The 18,362-nt window shown below is 43.3% G+C and overlaps 1 protein-coding gene across 2 annotated transcripts in view; it reads right to left on the reverse strand.

Annotated features, from left to right (window-relative positions):
- Window positions 1-18,048, reverse strand: part of RPN2 (ribophorin II) — a 29,184-nt gene extending 11,136 nt beyond the window's left edge. The window contains exons 1-9 of one of the 2 annotated variants that reach the window (XM_081196211.1): window positions 17,805-18,048; window positions 16,510-16,703; window positions 13,326-13,421; window positions 12,529-12,704; window positions 11,244-11,319; window positions 10,199-10,333; window positions 7,324-7,500; window positions 6,262-6,380; window positions 5,161-5,266 (exon numbers count right to left, since the gene is read on the reverse strand). In XM_081196211.1, coding sequence (XP_081052337.1) covers window positions 5,161-5,266; window positions 6,262-6,380; window positions 7,324-7,500; window positions 10,199-10,333; window positions 11,244-11,319; window positions 12,529-12,704; window positions 13,326-13,421; window positions 16,510-16,703; window positions 17,805-17,892 — 1,167 coding nt within the window. In that variant the 5' untranslated portion in view covers window positions 17,893-18,048. The remainder of the gene's footprint in view (window positions 1-5,160; window positions 5,267-6,261; window positions 6,381-7,323; window positions 7,501-10,198; window positions 10,334-11,243; window positions 11,320-12,528; window positions 12,705-13,325; window positions 13,422-16,509; window positions 16,704-17,804) is intronic. The other variant, XM_081196212.1, reaches the window with a different exon arrangement.
- Window positions 18,049-18,362: the final 314 nt, after the last annotated feature.

The following is an 18,362-nucleotide window of genomic DNA, read 5'->3' on the forward strand; positions in this document are numbered from 1 at the left end:
ATAAGTAAATATAACTGTAAGGTGCAGATAAGCAAGGTGCCGAATGCTGACATTATTACCTACTTTTATCCTGCCCTTCCACCAAAGAACTCAGGGTGGCATCCATGCTTCCCCCATTCCCACCATGTGATGTAGGTTAAGGATAGCAACCAGTCCCCCAGAATGTCAAGGTCATCAAGCAAGTTTTGTGGGGATTTGAACTGGGGTTTCCCACTATCTAAATCTATCCAGCGCTTGAGCCACTATACCAAACTAGCTTTCTGATGACAAAATTCCATTCCATTCTGGTAAAGCTGCCTGCAAAAAGTACTCTTTTAGTTATCATCACAATTTTTAAAAAAACTGCCTATATATTTCTCTTTTTTGAAAATGCTAATAATATAAATGGGTCCCTTTTCTTAAAATTAATCATAGGGAAGCCAACTAAACACAAACAGGCACATAGACAGGATTGTAAAAGCTAATCAGAACAGTACTAATCTACAGGAATCAGCGTACAAAAGAGAGATGTGTAGACTGATCAGGTAACAGGCTCCCTGCACACTGCAAAACATCAACATGTGCATTTTAAAAACAATCTATTTGTGATACTAATAATAAAGTTTTACAGAAAACAAGCTGGTGCAACTTTCTTCTGAATGACTGCAAAGGTCATTATTAACAGAAGGGGGAAGATATTCTAGCCATGGGAATGGTAGATGACCACTTGTGCAAGCTTATCAGCGGTGACAATAAAGTCAGAACAGCCTGCCAAATACCCCCACAACAAGTGCATCCACTTCTAGCACAGAGGCCCAGGATACATCTACCTCCCTGAAGCTCAGCACTGGCACCCCACAGGGATGTGTGCTGAGTCCCTACCTGTACTTGTTGTATACATATGACTGTATTTCATTTGATCCATCCATTGTAATTATTAAGTTTGCAGATGATACTACCATAATGGGTCTAATTACAGGTGGAGATGAATCAGCGTACAGAGGAGAGGTTCAAAAAGTATCTACATGGTGCTTAGAGAATAACTTGCACCTAAATATTAGCAAGACAAAGGAGATGGTGTTGGACTTTCGGAGAAAGAGAGGGGAACTAGCCCTGTTGTATATCGGGGGGGGGGGGGTTCTGTGGAGAGAGTGCCTTCCTTTAAATTCCTGGGAGTTTACCTTAGTGAAGACCTCACTTGGAAAAACAATATAACTCAGGTGGTTAGGAAGGCCCAACAGAGACTCCATTTCCTCAGGGTCTTGCAAAAGAACAATGTTAAACAACAATTGATGACCTCCTTCTACCGGTCCACAATAGAAAATGTCCTCTCATATTGTATCAGTGTGGTACGTTGGCTTGACAGCCATGGACAGAAAGTCTTTACAGAGGGTGGTGAACACAGCACATATCATGGGCTGTCCCCTGAGCCTGCTAGATGACATTGCAAGGGATCGTTGCCTTAGGAGAGTGAGAAAAATACTCAGGGACGATTCACACCCCGGCCAGCACCTCTTTAATCTTCTACTCTTGGCCAGGAGATATAGAAGTATAATCAGTCGTACCAACAGGCTAAAAAACAGTTTCTATCCATGGGCTGTTAGGTTACAGAACGGAAAATAATATAGTGCAACTGACTTTCAGGGTTGGTCTGTTGTGCGACAAGCACACAGAGTGCAATGAAATTGTGTGCGTGTGTGTGTGGAGGCTTGGTTAATTTCGTTGTACAAAGGTTGTACATTGACAATAAAGGTATTATTATTGTGAAGAAGCACTCAGCAAAGGACCTGGTGATACCAGCATGCCCTGCATAAATGAAATATGCATGCTGCATGAAGGCCAAGATGACATGGATGCCACTGCCCTAGATCAGCCAAAACAGAGCCATGTGCCCACTGGAGACTTGAGTGGACCAATGGAAACACCAAATCCCTCCAGGAACAGGTACTTCATAACATTAATTGATTACTACCCCAGATACAACACCACATACCTCATAAAGCACAAGCATGAGGTGCTGGTAACTTGTAGTGTTGACCAGCAACAAGTTCCAGCAGAAACCAGACATAATTCACACTGGCAATGGGGAAAGAAATGGAAGCGTTCTTCAAGCAACAAACAGGGCACTGAGCACCAGACCACAGTACCAGGTGCCCCCCAAAGAGAACCAAGTGGCAGAAAGAAAGAGGAAGACTCTGGTAGACATGGCGGGAGCCATGATGGTAGATGACAACCTTCCCAACTCATTTTGGCGAGATGCAATCATGACGGCTACTTACCTACAGGACCAACTGCCACCAAAAGCAATTGAGACGACCCCACAAGAGATGTGGCATTGGGCAAAACCAAATTTAGGCCAAAGTTACATCAGAGCTCATGTGTATGTCCCAAGTGAAAAGTGCTCGAAACAGGGAGACTGAGTGTCTAAAGATGCCTTGGTGGGGTACGGTAAAAAGTGCAAAGGGTCCAGAACCCACCAGCCCAAGACGTGCAAGGTGCTAGTAAGCCACAGTGTTTACTTTGATGAAAGATCCAGACCAGGCAACGTGGAACCAGCAAACACTGAACAAATCCTACCTGCAAGCATGAGCCAACACAAGGACCCAGACCAACCAACCAATCAAGAAGCAGAAATCTCAATGAGCGGATCTGATACGAGTGTGTGTGCTGACCCTGTTCAGGAACCGGAACCAGAGTTCAGGACAAGCAGAACAACAAAGGGAATACCTTCCCGCACACTCTCCTATGCAGAAGTAGCATGTAAAGTCCTCACCTAAGAGACTTACAGGAGGTAAAGGATTACAGAGCTAATGGATGCAGGTGCATTAACCAAGTCGCAGTTCAGGAATAACTACTGCAATCTCCTGAAAGGACAGAAACTCATGGAATGAGGCATCTGCTGTTCAGAAGGAGTGATGGAAGCTCGACGGCCAAGATCACTCAGTTTCTAACCTAAGGTTTAATTGTCCTGCTAATAAGACAGTTAACCAAAGTGATGGTGGGGGTACTGCTTAGCATTATCTTTACAGAGGTAGGATGGCTCAGGCAGTGTTGAGAGTTTTCATCTGTATGTTTTTTATGTCTCCCTGCTATGTACAAGGCCTGAACCTTGTAAGAAAGACAAAACCTCTCTGCGTATTTTCCCCTCAAATTACCCAGGCTCATGTTCAGGATTTCTTATTAACATCTTTCACAAGTGCAAGACACCCATTGGAGCCCACTGGCATCCGTGTGTGTGTGTGTGTGTGTGGGCAATCCATTTCAGAGAAGAAGAAAAAAGGTGATAATGAAAACTTCAAAAACAGCTACCACCCAAAACAATAAGAGTGGACCAAAAAGAGTATATAACCCCTCCAAACATCTAAAAATATGCAATCCCTCCCCAAACAAAAAAAAGCACCCCCTAAACTTATTTAAATAAATAAATAAATATTAGGATATACTGGGAGCCTTGGCAAGCACCAAGGGGGAGACAGGGTTCAAGGGCACCTTGATACATGTGGACACTATTTGGGAAACTCCAGCACTAGGAGAACGGCTGTTGATACTAAGTGGGGTTGGCACATAACAAACATAGGAGGGTAAACTTCTTCAAGCTCCAAGTGCAACGGTGTGTATGTGCACATGCATGTAGCTTCCTCTCTTGTTGTTCTGTATAGCACCAAGCACACTGTTGTACGAACAAGTAAGGATTAGGATTGCATAGCACCGTTGGAAAAGTACGGCTGCTTTGAAGTGTGTGTGTGTGTGTGTGTGTGTGTGTGTGTGTGTGTGTGTTACTCATATAACACACACACTAATGTCAGGAAATGCAGTCTCTTTCTGCTTAGCACGCTACCCTCCTAGTTTAGATCATAATTGTCAAAAATTCTGGTGCACTAAGTAGAATTAATGCTAATGACAGCCTCTAAAAAGCAGCTCTCCCAACAGCTTTCTCCAGGAACAATGTGGCTTATTATGAGGCTGTGTTCGTACAAAGCCATCATCATTAATGCACGGCCACTAGCACTCGTCCATGCTTCCAGAGTGTTTAAGCAGCACCATCAATCCCCTTCTGATGCTTGAAGGGAGATTATTACTCCAATTACCACATTGATTTTGATATGTATGGCAGAGGTCAGCACTTGTAAACAAGCGCCTTCTTCGAGCTGCTCCACGCTGAGTGAGCAGCAAGACTTAAATGCTAATTTTTCAATTAAACAGGCAATTGAGGGCAAAAGAGCCCCGAACCAAAACATGTAGCGTAAGCAGCATTTGAAGGAACCTACACAAACACCAGTTGCTTGCAGTTACTGTAACTGCTGTGACTTTAGAAATAACATCTTTTTAAAGGGAAACTGGAGAAAAATAAGATGCATAAAAGAGATATATGTAACGCACCTATGGTTCTTACACAAAGATAAGCAGATGCTTCTTGTTTTAACTCTATATTAAAAGCCAAATGTTAATAAGGAAAACACAGCTCATCTCCACACCTATATCATTAAAACCTAAATGAGCAAGGACCAAATAGGTTCATGATTTAAAAACCTGGTCTTTCAGCAAAAGCCACAAAAGTCAGGGAATGAGAGGTTAACGGTCAGCAAGCAGTACAAAATACAGCAAGTCTTTTCAGAAGAGGGAGGTTGCTTCCTACATGAGAGAGATAGTTTGCTTGAGAGGTGCCATTTTTTTAAAAAAGCTTGAACCCTTGCCTGCAGTGTTGCTGGGCAGTTTCTTTATTCATTGTGCCTCCAAAATAGACTCCTTAGTAGCTGGACTTCAAACGGACACCAGCCCCAGACAGCATGGCTAATGGTTCCAGATGAAGAGAGCTGTTGCCCAGCGATATCTGGAAGGTCATAAGTTCCCTCCCCTCTGCACTATAATTTTGCATAGGAAGATGCGGAGTCAAGGTCAGGGGTATTGAAATAGGATGCTAGGTGGGTCCTGCCCCAAAATGAATCATTTCAGGCTTTAAAATCCATGATGGAAATGTTTGTTTTTTTAAAAAAATTGTCTCTATTTTTTATCTTTTCCATTTTTCCATATTTTATTATTTTGATAAGTTGCCTGACAATGTTTTTAACATCGCAGGGTGGGATACAAATTAGTAAAAGAAACATTTCCAGCTAATGTAAATCAACTTGGCTCCAATCAATGACTACAAAGACTCCAAACGCATTCAAAACATATACCCACCTCAACTTTGTTTGCAATAAAGCGACTGTCCCCATCGACGCTGATTGCGAAATCGTAATACCCACTGGCAGGCTTGACACTCATGAAATTCAGCTCAAAGGCATTTCTGTTAACAGAAGAACAGTGGTAAAATTGCAGGATATTGGTAGCCATGTGTCCATCAAAAAGTCATCAGAAGGTGAGATGATGCTTCTGGAACATATCGCTTCAAATAGCAAGCCAATGAAAAGAGAAGCAGCTAGATAAAATTGACAGAGGAAAGCTACACCAATTCAAATATTGTTGTTGCTGGCATCTACCTGTCTCACAAGACAATGGAGTCTCTGGGGGTGAAGCAGCACCAAAGTCACCAAAACAAACAAAGGTAGAGTCACCAACTAAGAACCTAACAGCCACTGGATCAGGCCAATGGGCCATCTATTCCAACATCCTGTTCTCATAGTGGTTGACTAGATGCCTGTGAGAAGCCTGCAAGCTGGATATGACCTCAACAGCACTCTAGCTCCTTGTGCTTCCCAGCAACTAGTATTCAGAGGTACAATGCCTCTGAAGGTGAAGGTAGAACATAGCCAACATGGCTGGAAGTAACTGACAGCCTTCTCCTCAACGCATTTGCCCAATTCTCTTTTAAAGCCATCCAAGTAGGTGGCCATCATTGCCTCCTGTGGAAGTGAGATCTGTAATTTAAACTATGTGCTGCATGAAGAAATACTTTCTTTTATTGGTCCTGAATCTTCCAACATTCAGCTTCATTGGATGTTCTGGTGCTATGAGGACGGAGAAAGAAATCACAAACCAAAAAAAAAAAAAAATAAATCACAAACCTGGTTGATGCTTTTGGAATATGAACAAATAAACAAAGCACCTGATCACAGCCTACAGAGCTGTTCTACTCTGAATTTGGGGAAAAAACCCAAAACAAAAAAACTAGTTAAGTAACGGTATGCTTGAGGAATGTGTGTATTTTCTATCTGCCCCCGTTTCTCTCAGTTCTTCCTAGAGTATCAGGAAATAGACAATTCAGAACAGAGACTGTCTTCTGTACACTCCCTGAAAAAAATAAAACTGAAGCCAAAATAAAACAAAAATATATTTCCTTACCCAGACAGAGCAAAGGCAGACTGTTGAAGGACTGTGGCTTTAGTAGCAGCAGATTTTGCATGATCCAAGGTCACACTCGCCTGAGTCAGGGGCTGTGACATAACATTGGTCACTTGGAGCTAGAGAATGAGAAAGACTTGCAAAATTAGATTATTTCCCACAGCCACAGCAACTGAAGTTTACCTGCTAGATAGCAGACCCGTTTTGTGTGCACGTCTGCCAAAGACTAACATCAGCTTTTACCTAGCTATTTACTGAAAGCCCATTCATGCATCTAGAAGAAGGTGGTGAGGATAAGGAAGCACAGTCACATCAGTTCCAGGTCTAATATCCACCGCACAGAGAAGGGCTGAAAGATGCTATTGAGTATTCTTGGCTGATGCTATTGAGTAGTGGGCTGGGAAGCCCACTAACATAGATTTCCTGATTGGCTTGTTAAGAGCCCTCAGGTGGTTCAAGCCTCCTCAGTCCTCCTGCTCAGTGCAGAATGGTCAACGGTGGAGCATGCATGCAGACTTCCCTCCATCGCTACCCTTTATGTGATTAAAAAACAACACCACATAATGAGGGGCAATAGTTTCATTTGTGCATTTGTAATTCTATTTGTATGCCCCTTTTCCACAAAAAGAATCATGCTCAAGGCAGCTTGCAACAAAGAAAACAGGAATACTTCTCAAAGTCAACCATCGTAAGAACAATTTTGTAGCAACATAATAGCAAATACAACAACATATCGAAACATTTCAGTACTACAAATATAACAAGATTACATCAACAACATTACACCTCTTGGCAACTGGAAAAACAAGAAGGAAGCATTACAGTTTCACCTGGATCCTAGAAACCCCCATTCCTATTTCTGCAAGTTCCAAATTTATACTCTGCTCTATCACACAGCCCTCTCTATCTGACCCCTGAGTGCTTCATGACCCTGGGCATGTAGACTGTCCCTGATTTATGACACAGTTTCAGTGCTCTCTTCCCTAGGCAACTGTTTTAGTTCTCAGACTCAGGGGAATTATAGGTCAAAGTAACACAACTGATCACAGTCTAGCAACTCACCTTAAAAATGGGCTGGTGGTGGGAGACGGCAGCAGGCCCATCAGGGACTGCAATGACTGGCAAATGGTAACGATTCTGAGAAAGGGAAGCTGCAGCACAAGCCACACTAAAAGCTTCAGAAAGAACCTCAAAGTTCTTCTTGCTGAAAATTGCATTCACCAGCTGGATGATTTGATCCTGAAAAAGGAAAATTCATAAAACTATGATGTATGTGCAGACTAAAGGCCCTGGAAGCCAATGGGTTAGAGGAGAGGAAGAAAGAGGGAGAAGAAATGCAATGTTCTCTTTTAATAGAGAGTAAGGTAAAGGGACCCCTGACCATTAGGTCTAGTCATGACCGACTCTGGGGTTGCGGGCTCATCCCGCTTTATTGGCCGAGGGAGCCGGCATACAGCTTCCGGGTCATGTGGCCAGCATGACTAAGCCGCTTCTGGCAAACCAGATCAGCACATGGAAACACCGTTTACCTTCCTGCTGGAGCGGTACCTATTTATCTACTTGCACTTTGACGTGCTTTCGAACTGCTAGGTGGGCAGGAGCTGGGACTGAGCAACGGGAGCTCACCCCGTTGCGGGGATTCGAACCGCTGACCTTCTGATTGGCAAGCCCTAGGCTCTGTGGTTTAAACCCACAGCGCCACCCGCGTCCCTTTAATAGAGTGTTGGCAATAGGAATTAAGATAAGAAATGGTTTTATTATAGAAGGAAGTACAGTAGAACCTCTACTTACGAACATAATCAGTTCCGGAGGTCTGTCCGTAAGTTGATCCAGGTCACTGGTAGAAGTGCTGTTGTACGCGGGTGCATTTGGCATTGCGCTTCTGCACGTGTGCAGACAGCGGCAGCCGCTTCTGCGCATGCATGAATCGCGGAAACCTGGTATTTACTTCTGGGTTTGCTGCGGTCGCAACTTCGATCGGGCCCAAGTAGAGGCAGTCGTAAGTAGAGGTTCTACTGTACAACACGTTCTCTCTCCTTTAGCTAATTTCTCACTCTAGCCTTGCCTCCTGTTTGGGCCTAACTTCCTAAACTCGATATGGGTTGTTCCCTTAAGTATAGTCAACTGGCTTGAAAACTAGCATTGCCTCATTCAGTTAAAATGAAGTTGTTTTCTTTTAATATTGGTTATTATTTGAAACAAAAGAAAATTTATATGCAAAACAACAACAGTTTCTGACAACATAATTTTTAATCCATACGGAGTAATTATCTTTAATAGGGCCAATTTTGGAATTATTGTTTTTTTAAACCATTGTTTGATGCCTGGCAGTCTATAATTTGCCACCTTAGATTTGCCTGAATGATGGTGTCAAGCACAATGGCAAAAGAGTGTAGAGTGTTTCCACATTAAGTGGTTTTTTTTGCAGAAAAAGGGTGACTGTAAGCTCCCCATTCATAACCTGGGGCATTTTCAGCCTATTATCATTTATACTAGAATTAGAGATGCTAGACATTAATTGTATTTTTAGTTCAGAGAAAGAGCTTGATGATTAGGATCTTAACCTACCATGGGGAAAAACATGTCCCAGGGAAAGCACATAAAAGCTCTACAAGTCTGTCTCTACTTTATGAGGTCACCAATTAAGGCCCTGATCAATCTTATTTTTTTAAAGCAGAAACTCATTTACAGTCTTTCCTGTTAAATTTATTAAAATGCACTATTTCCATCATGTCACTATGGCATGCCCAAGCACATGTGGCATTTTAAGAACCTAAATCTCTTTGTTATTTTATGCCGTAAAAATAACTCAGTTTGCCGCTAAAGTTTAGAAAATGGATTCTCTTTAGATTAGAAGTTCTGGCTTTCTTTATCCCTGACCTCAAATCACCACGAAACATTTCCTGCCCCAACTCACACACAAACACACATTAAAGTTAGCTTTGCATGCACTGAAATGTACAGGTTCCTTTGGAAAATAATGCATATGCTCATAGCATAAATAGATTATTCTAGGGGTGAGAATGGTCCAAAAAATTGGGACAGACACACCTAATCCAAAACTGTCATTTTTTAAAGCTCTGCATGATTGAACAGACACAACAGGCACGCAATCTAGGTACACCCCTGCACTGCTCAGTGGAGCCCCATCTCCTCTCCTCTCCCCTATGTCCCCGCACAGGCATGAGAATATTGCACCAGGCAGAGAGATAGAGAAGAGATGGGAACGATTTTAGAAGGCAAAACTCCCCGACTCCCTATACATCATGCCTGCCCATGTACCCATGCACATTCACAGGTGGTAGAGGGTGGGGTGATGCACACCACAGAGCTCTACTGAGTTACATCAGAATCTTCTGAATGTGGGAGCTACACCCTGGTGGGAGTGGATTGTGTCCACTGGATGCAGCCATTAGTGGGGACACTCTAAACACACTGCTGTGCTCATCATCAGGATAATTTGTGGGTGGGTATGTCATAACCTTTCCAGGCACATGCATTAAAATACCAATGCCTTGTTTCCCTATTCCAATTATTTTTGGCCTGGGGACTGTTAAGAAGTCACTGGTACATGAGGACCAAAGGGTCATATGTGCTGCAAATGCACAGCCAACCCTTTTCAGTCAGGTCAGCCCTACATTGTTACGCTACCTCTGTGCTTTACACCCTCCCATTACTACAGATCAATACAGCTACGCTTTTGCTACAAGGCAATATTAACATTTCTTTTGATTAATGAAAGAAAAGCTGTTCTGAGGTCTAGCTAAGAGAGTGGTTAAACGATGGCAGATATTACTTCACTCCTTTATGCATCAGTTTAAATTCTTCTGCTTCAGGTTTGCAGTTTATGCCTGAATAAAAAATTATTCACACACATCTTATCCCAAAAAATATATAGTACTGTAGATCAGGGAAAGAAGCAGCATCCAATGAGTACCTCTTTCATTGCTGGCTCTGTCCCTACATGGTCAGAGAGTTTGTATGTAGCAGCCAGAAACAATGCAGTTGCTTCAAGTCCTTCTTCAAACTGCAGATACACTCCTCCAAGGTCATCCAGTCGGGCAACAAGATCCTAGAACAGGATTATAGCAGAGAACTTTGCAGCAGTTGAATGACAGTCACCAGGGCTGCATTCATACACCCGTTTATTCAGTTTTCCTGACATTTCCCTGATTCTTATACATTGTATTTGAACTTTCACATGACGCAAAAGCCACTTCCAGAAATATAGCAGAGTGTAGCACAAGTTTAGTGCTTATTTCTGTGTTATTTGCAAACGGATTTTTTCTGGAAGCAAATATGAAAACGAGCACCATGCAGTCTCTCTGCCACTACACAGGGTTGTTCTTTATTGAGCAAGATTTATATACCATTTAATCATCAAAACCATTTAATTACTGCCATGAGGATCAAGTTGCTTTTTGAAGGAAAGCTGGAATGACTGTCAAGTTAGACAGTTAGGTCAAATGCACACAATATATTTAAAGCACATGGATTTTAAAGAATTATGGGAGTTGTAGTTTCTTAATGGTGCTTGGAACTGTAGCTTTGAGGGACAAACTACAGCTCCCAGAATATCTTTTTCTGGGCGGGGTGCATGACTGTTATAGTGGTATACATGCACTTTAAATGTATGGTGTGGATGTGTCATTAATAAATTCCATCATTTGTGGAACCTTGGTTATCTTTTAACAGGAACAGGGGATTCTCTGAATTGGCCCCAAATTATGGAATGCCATTCCCTGACTGAGAGACGACTTGCCTGGTTGTGTTTTTGGAACGCAGACTCTTCTTTCCATCAACCATTTGGAATGGATGGAAGCTGAGTGCTGTTTGATCTTTCCTGTATCTTTGCATGGTTTTGTAATAAATTTAACTGTTTTACAGCATGGTTTTTAACTGATTTTATATTTTGGGTCATGTTGGGGCTTTCTGAGCTGAAGGGTGGGTCATAAAAATAAACAGACACCTGTAATAAATACCTCTATCTCTTCTACGATGCCTCTTAAGTCAGCCTGCTGGGACAAGTATGAAGCAGTCTGCAAAGCCTGAATTGTTCTGAAACAACAGAAACCAGAGTATGAGGAGGAGAAAAGACTAGATACAGATATAATTTTCACCAGTTAAGAGCAGACTACTGGCCTCATCAGAGGTGTCAAAGATATTCGCCAAGAACAGAAACATCAAATAAAAACCACGAACTATCACTGTCTGTTGAGTCAGGGAATGAAAGTGCCTTTGGCAGAGGGGATGCATGGAATGGCACAGACTTTTAGCTGACATCTTACTGAATTGGAAGAAATTCAATATTATACTGTAAGCTAAAGATTTATTTATCTAACTAAGAAGATTTACACAACACTTAATAAAAAAAAACTTTCCAAGCTGTTTACAGTAAGTGATACAAAATAGTCATTAAAAATACCAGTAAAATCTGTGGACTTTAAAAACAATTAGACATAATAAAACTACATGTCTGGTTGGGATCACCTAAAGATAAGAGTTCTAAGCAGGCATCAAAAACAGCACAATGAAAGAAACCTACCTAAAATTAGTATTTTTATTAATAAAAATAAAACCAAGTCAAATAATGTTCAGATTTCAATACTTCACATGTGGGCACTGAAGGAAGATTGATTTTAATTACTGTAGATTCAAAGCCTAAACCTCCTCTTATCATCTCTCCCTGTACAATTTGTGCAATTTGATGGTGGAAACCAGTCTGTACGATGCGGGCCCATTTCTCTTTCTCTCCCCCACCCAGCAGGCTTGCCAGAGATATGAACAGAGTGCTTTTGAAACTAGGCCCTGCTTCAGTAGCCGCTAAGAAAGCCAGCCCACTATTCTAAACTGGGCCATAGTCTCTACAATTAATGTATCCTACTTGTGCCCCCACCCCTTTCTCTCTCTCTCTCTCTCTCTCTCTCTCTCTCTCTCTCTCTACACACACACACACACACACCTCTGAAATGTGTATAGCAAAGCAAAGCCTCCCCTCCTTGCAAAAGTCCAGGAACTATTTCTTGCATTAATCCACAGTGCTCTTAATAGCTTATGCTAAAACAATAATGAAAACACGATAGCTGGGTCATTCCTTCAACCCTAGTCTTTTAACCAGTGTATCAACTTGCTATCATTATACCTCCAAATATACAGATACATTTACAAATGAATTACAAATGCAAACAGAGTGGCTGCATGCAAGTGGAATGACAGAAGGAACCCACAGGCAAGCAAGTTAACTATTTCATTTCCTAAAAGACTTACGCCAAGACGTTCTCTTCCTTGCTAAGACGAGAAGTCAGGGCAGTCAGGGCTTCTTGGGAGGCAAGAGGGAGCCCAAAGCCACTCAGGGCTCCAACAGCATGGTAGATCTGGGTGACGGAGGAATCTTCGCTGACAGCGGCAAGCAGCAGCTCCCTTGTTTCATTTGAAATGGCAATCTAAGAAAGATAAACATTGTCTCATTGTTAAACAGCCCTCTTTCCCACCGTTAGTTTTGCAGTATTCATAAGCCATGGTCAGAAATGCTCAGCATTTCATCTATGAATTGCAGGGAAAGGGATGCAGCTGGCGCTGCAGTCTAAACCACTGAGCCTCTTGGGCTTGTTTGCTGATCAAAAGGTTGGCAGTTCAAATCCCCGTGACATGGTGAGCTCCCGTGGCTCTGTCCCAGCTCCTGCCAACCTAGCAGTTCGAAAGCACACCAGTGCAAGTAGATAAATAGGTACCGCTCCGGCAGGAAAATAAATGGCGTTTCCGTGTGCTCTGGTTTCCGTCACGGTGTTCTGTTGTGCCAAAAGCGGTTTAGTCATGCTGGCCACATGACCCAGAAAGCTGTCTGTGGACAAATGTCAGCTCCCTCGGCCTGAAAGTGAGATGAGCGCTGCAAACCTATAGTCGCCTTGGACTTGACTTAAATCATCCAGGGGTCCTTTACCTTTACCTATGAATTGCAATTTGATGGTAATGGTAAGGAAACCTTCAGACTTGCCTGTCTCAGGAAGACAGATGTGCACAACAGGAGAATTAAGACCATTTCCTCTACAAATAATTAAACTCACCTCACATCCAGACAATGCCTGGCTGGCCTGTGCAGCATAGAAGAGGGAATCAACACTATTGGGATCCACCTTTGATTTTATGAAGTTACAGGCAGCCTGCACACACACATAAAGAAATATAATATTAACCATCCTGACTGTACACATACAGGTATTACATTCAATCTACAGATATCTATTGATTCAAAAAGGAACACAAGTGTCACTTAAGAATACAAAGAGAAAAAACAATAACAAAATAGTAATGGTTATTAGACGCAGAATTTCTGAGGAATATATTCAAGGTGAGCAAATAACAAATGAAAGGCTTTAGCACAGAAGAATTCACAAATATATTTCCCAAGACTACAAACACTTGTGCAAACCATCAGATGCAACCACACAAACTGATTTCCCAAAGCCACATTCAAAACATAATGGAACTTTCTACCACGCCAGTGTCCCCCATCACCTGCAAAAGAGAGAGAGAGAGAGAGACACCTAAACTGGTTCCTTTTTAAAACAACTATGGCTTCTCTAGTAAAAGCCCAGAGTGGAAGGCCAGGGGCTAAGTGGCAGAGCATCTACTTTGAATGCAGAAGGTCCCAGGTTCAAGCACCTGGTGGGGCTGAGAACACCCATGTCTGAAACCTTAGATAGCTACCGCCACTCATTGTAGATGTACTGAACTAGATGAGCCAATGATCTGATTCAATGTAAGGCAGCTTCCTATGTTCCTATGACAGTGCTCACAAATCTAAGTGCAAATCTAGGGCCCATCTGATACATAAGCTGGCCTAGGGACCATACAGCTCATTAAAGGAGCACATGCTTCGTATGTGCAAGTTCCAGTTTCAGGGTTTTTTTGGTGTCTGTGGGGTGGGGGCTTGGATGGCAGGTGATACCCCTGTTGCTTATTGCTCTTTTGCACCAGCACTGCCAAGGATGAGAATCAAGAGCCTCTCTACATGAAACGAGAATCCATCTTGCTCAGTGATGTACTTACTGAGCTACCTCTATTAGGAAGGCAGCATCAAAGCAATTCCTCATGTGGCTGATGGGTCTCAAGTGAAAGCAGGCATGAATGTAAGGGGTGGGCAGGTTCTCTTTTTCCTAGGATGAGGCTGTTCCCTCTTCAGGTTTGTGAGATTGTGGCTGACAGCAGGCAGAAAGCAACTGGGAAGAGGTATCAAATGGGTGTATTTAAGTGGGGTAATTAAAGTAATTCCTATAATGGTCAAATCTGGCTACCCTACCCCCATTTGGGAAACTAGACTACATACATAAAGACAGAACAAAAAGGAAGCAGGTTAAGCCTTGGCACCATCTATCGGTGGAACTCTGTTACAACACCCAAGAACTTCAGCACAAGATAAAATTTTTTTACAATGCAACAGAAAACAGCTACCTATTTGAAATAGCAAAAAGGTGGCAACAATTGGATTTTTAAAGTAGCCTGAAGAAGTGATAAGCAAAAGCAATAAAAAAGCAGCAGGAAAGGACCTTGGTTTAGGGCACTTTCTTGGCATGCATAAAAGTCCAAGAGCAAACTATCTCCAACCCACAGCTTGAAACTGTCAATGTAAACATTACTGAGCAAAGTGGCTCAATAGTCTGATTCAATAAAAGGCAATTGGAATGAATGGCCAGCAGTGGGGTGAACAATGGGAGCTGCATTCTAACAACCTTGGTGGACTCTGTCTTGGGCTCAGGATGCAGTCAAAAACAACACATTTTCTTTCACTTATGTCCAAGGAGCTCAAGGCAGCAGACAAGACCCCAAGACAGTACACAAGATTATTCACCACTACATTATTCCCAAACAGATGAGACGACAGTAAGTGGCTCAAGGCCATCTGGTTAGCTTTGTGACCAAGTAGGGATCTAATTTTGCATTTTCCCATTTCTAACCCAATACTCTGTTCAAAGCTGCTTCCAGTTCCTGCATACTCTTGCCCTTGAAAGACTCATGCAATATCCTAGCAGTGCATATGAACAATACTAACTCCTGATCTTTCTGTGTCATGTGGTAGCATTAAAATCTCCACGCCCTGTCCAAATATCATCAACATTTTTTGTATCGTTTAAGAAGGGATTTACAGTAAATGCATTTTATCTATTGGTGTTGGACACTGAATTACTCCCACAGACAGTATTGTTAAGGCTACACTAGTAAAATTTAAACTGGCCACAAAAAAGTTACAGTATTCCTGATGAAATCTGGCTGCCTCTACAACATGTTGGTCATGTTTACTACAGTAAAATATTGTAGATGCAATTCTCTCAGCATACAACACCTCCTCTGCATTTCTTGAATTATTTGCTTTTCATCCTATGTTTTAGGCGTGCACTGTGCCAATGATTTCAATAGGATTGTGTGTCTAAATAACTGATTGCAACATAGGAAAGACTTCTGAATTTTGGATGTCACTGCTTCCCATGCCACCTGTACCTAGCTCCAATGGCTTGGATCCAAAGATCTGTAAGCAGAAGGAGAAAATGCTTATGTGCTTTTTATGAACTATTGCACAAGCTAGCTAGCGGAAGATTTATCACAGTGCAGCACAACGATTGAGGGCAATGCCAGAATTTGGGAAACATGGTGAAGGCTGTAGCATACATACTTTCAAAGGCTATAGAGAGGTCTTGAGAATGTTTGTTCAAAACCTTATTCAAATGGAACAAGTTTTTGCTGCTTTTGTCAGAGAACGCTTTTCCAAGGAAGAGGCTTTCTGCATGCAAAAGGGTATCTTTGGACCCAAGGCATTATACACACACCCTCTCCTTCTGGAAGAGGGAACAAACCAAGGTGAGCAGCAATCATAATACTGCACTGTTTTTCTAAAGCAGCATTATGGCAACTGTCTGTTTTAGTTCTCTCTCTCTCAATCTGCCTCTTTTGTGGTAATTTGCCAATCTCTGCTCTATTCATGTCGCACAAAGAGAAAATCACAACCACAGACTTGTGTTACATTTCCCATCCTTGCTTTACATAAAACAGGATATGTTCCTGATATTACCACATAGCACTGTGATTCAGGAGCTGTGCAAATGCACAGGCAGCAGAGAATGTCTTTAACAAACCAAGCAACTATTACCTGCCAGAGTTAAACAGATTCTATGTTGGTTTACCGATGTACAGATACTTACAGCTCATTCTTCATAGCCTGCTAACTTTCTGAACCCCACAACGACATATTCTTACCTTTTCATCAGCCACTTGCCCTCCTAATTTGTTCAGTCCTACAATGGAGTAATAACTTCCTTCCAGATCAGTAAAGGGACGCTCCAAGGAAGCTCGTAGCCTCTGAAGATCATGTTTTGTGAGATAATGGCTAGGAGTCAGAGCCTGCAAGCTGGCCACAAATATTAAGGCCAAGATGAAAATGGTGAGATACCCTGGAAATAAAGAAAAAAGAGGTAGGAACTTTAATAGGTGCTTCATTAATGTCTCCCTTGAGAATATAGCCTTCTGAATAGCTTTCTTTACTGAAGCTGGTGATTATGCTATCTACCTAGCTATATTCAGACACCTTAGATAGAAGGTCCCACCACATGGCCACCAAACTGTGCAATCAACAAAACAATTTGATGCACATATCATGATTGCGCCTTACATTCCTTTTTATCAACCTTGACCTTTTTAATGTATAAGGGTTTATGTGTTCTCTAAAACTGTATGATATTTGTGTATGTGTTCATGTAATGACAGTTTCATCTTGCTATTGTTTTCTACCAGTCTGTGGCGAGGGAGGTTAAGAGAAGCAAGGTCCCTTGCTCAGCTGACCAAAATGTCAGTGCCACCACACTAAAGTCACCCAGATGCGGCTCAGGTATGTGATATCTGTAATAAAAGCACCAGTTCATCTGCTCGAAGCTGTTGCGAAATGGGTGAGGGCAATCCGGTAGGCAAACTGCCCCCAAGTTGAAAAGGGCCTCATATACCCAGAGTTAACACCTTGGGCTCGGCCATGTGGCAGATGGGCCACCAGTGTAGACCTCCGAGAGAATGCATTCTATCCTGCCAGCGATTGTGCTGCAGCATAGAAATTATCCAGGATTGGGGAGGAGGGAGAGAGCCCTTTGCTTGCATTTCAACGCGAGCCGGCTGCTTCCCTGCAAGGCTCCTTTCACCTTCGACAGGCAGAAATCCGGCAGGGGGGTATCTTATTTCCTACCACCCAACCGACGCGCCGGGCGAAGGCTTCATCGGCTGCATTTCTACCTGCTTACAGGAAGGCAAGGGAGCGCTGCAGTCTCCTCACCGGCCTTGCCCACCCCCGTGTGTGTATTGGGGACAATGAGAGGGTCGCAAGCCTAACGGCAAAGCGCCATAGCGGCCCTTCCGACCGTGCCAAGGCCCCTCCGGAGGCCTCCCTGAGGAGAACCCTGCGCCCCTCGGTGTCCAGCCCCTCCGCAAGCGCGAAGAGAAGCCGCTCTTTCGTCAGGGCCGCAGCCCCTTCCCCACGCCGACGCCGCCACCTCAGCGCCGCTCCTTACCCGGGGCCGCCATTATTCCGCCGCCGCCTTCCGCACGCCAAGGTCCAAGGAGAGACCCACTTCCGCCCGGAGCTGCGGAACGTACCATTTATCACGACAGCCGTTCACGGAGCACCCCGGCGTCCGATTACCTCGCTCCTTTCGCGCCTAGGAAGCGGTACGGCAAATCACGGAGATTCGAACTTCGGGGGAAATAAGTGGAGCGAAAGCTCAGCTGCTTTCCTCTCCTTCTTTCTCTCCCCCCCTTCCCATTCCGTTCATGGTACGCCCCCGGCTGCATTGCTTCCAACGAAAGGGAGGAGCGGCTGGGAGGATGTGTACTCCGCTGATTGGCTGAGGGTTCCGTCGTTCACATCGGAGGAGGCAGATTCAAAGAGAGCAGGAGGGAGGCTTTGGAACGGCATGAGCTGGAGGGGCGTGGCTCGGGTGTAGGAGACCGGAGCGGAGAAAGAGAGCGCGGTTGCGGGGGTGGGGAGGGGACAGGAGAGCGCGTGGGTGTCCCGATTTCCTGTCCCCAAAAGTTAGACGGTATGTAAATATATGTAATAGAGGCAACAG

The sequence above is a fragment of the Podarcis bocagei genome, assembly GCF_964188305.1.
Source record: "Podarcis bocagei genome assembly, chromosome: 5".
NCBI lineage: Eukaryota > Metazoa > Chordata > Lepidosauria > Squamata > Lacertidae > Podarcis > Podarcis bocagei.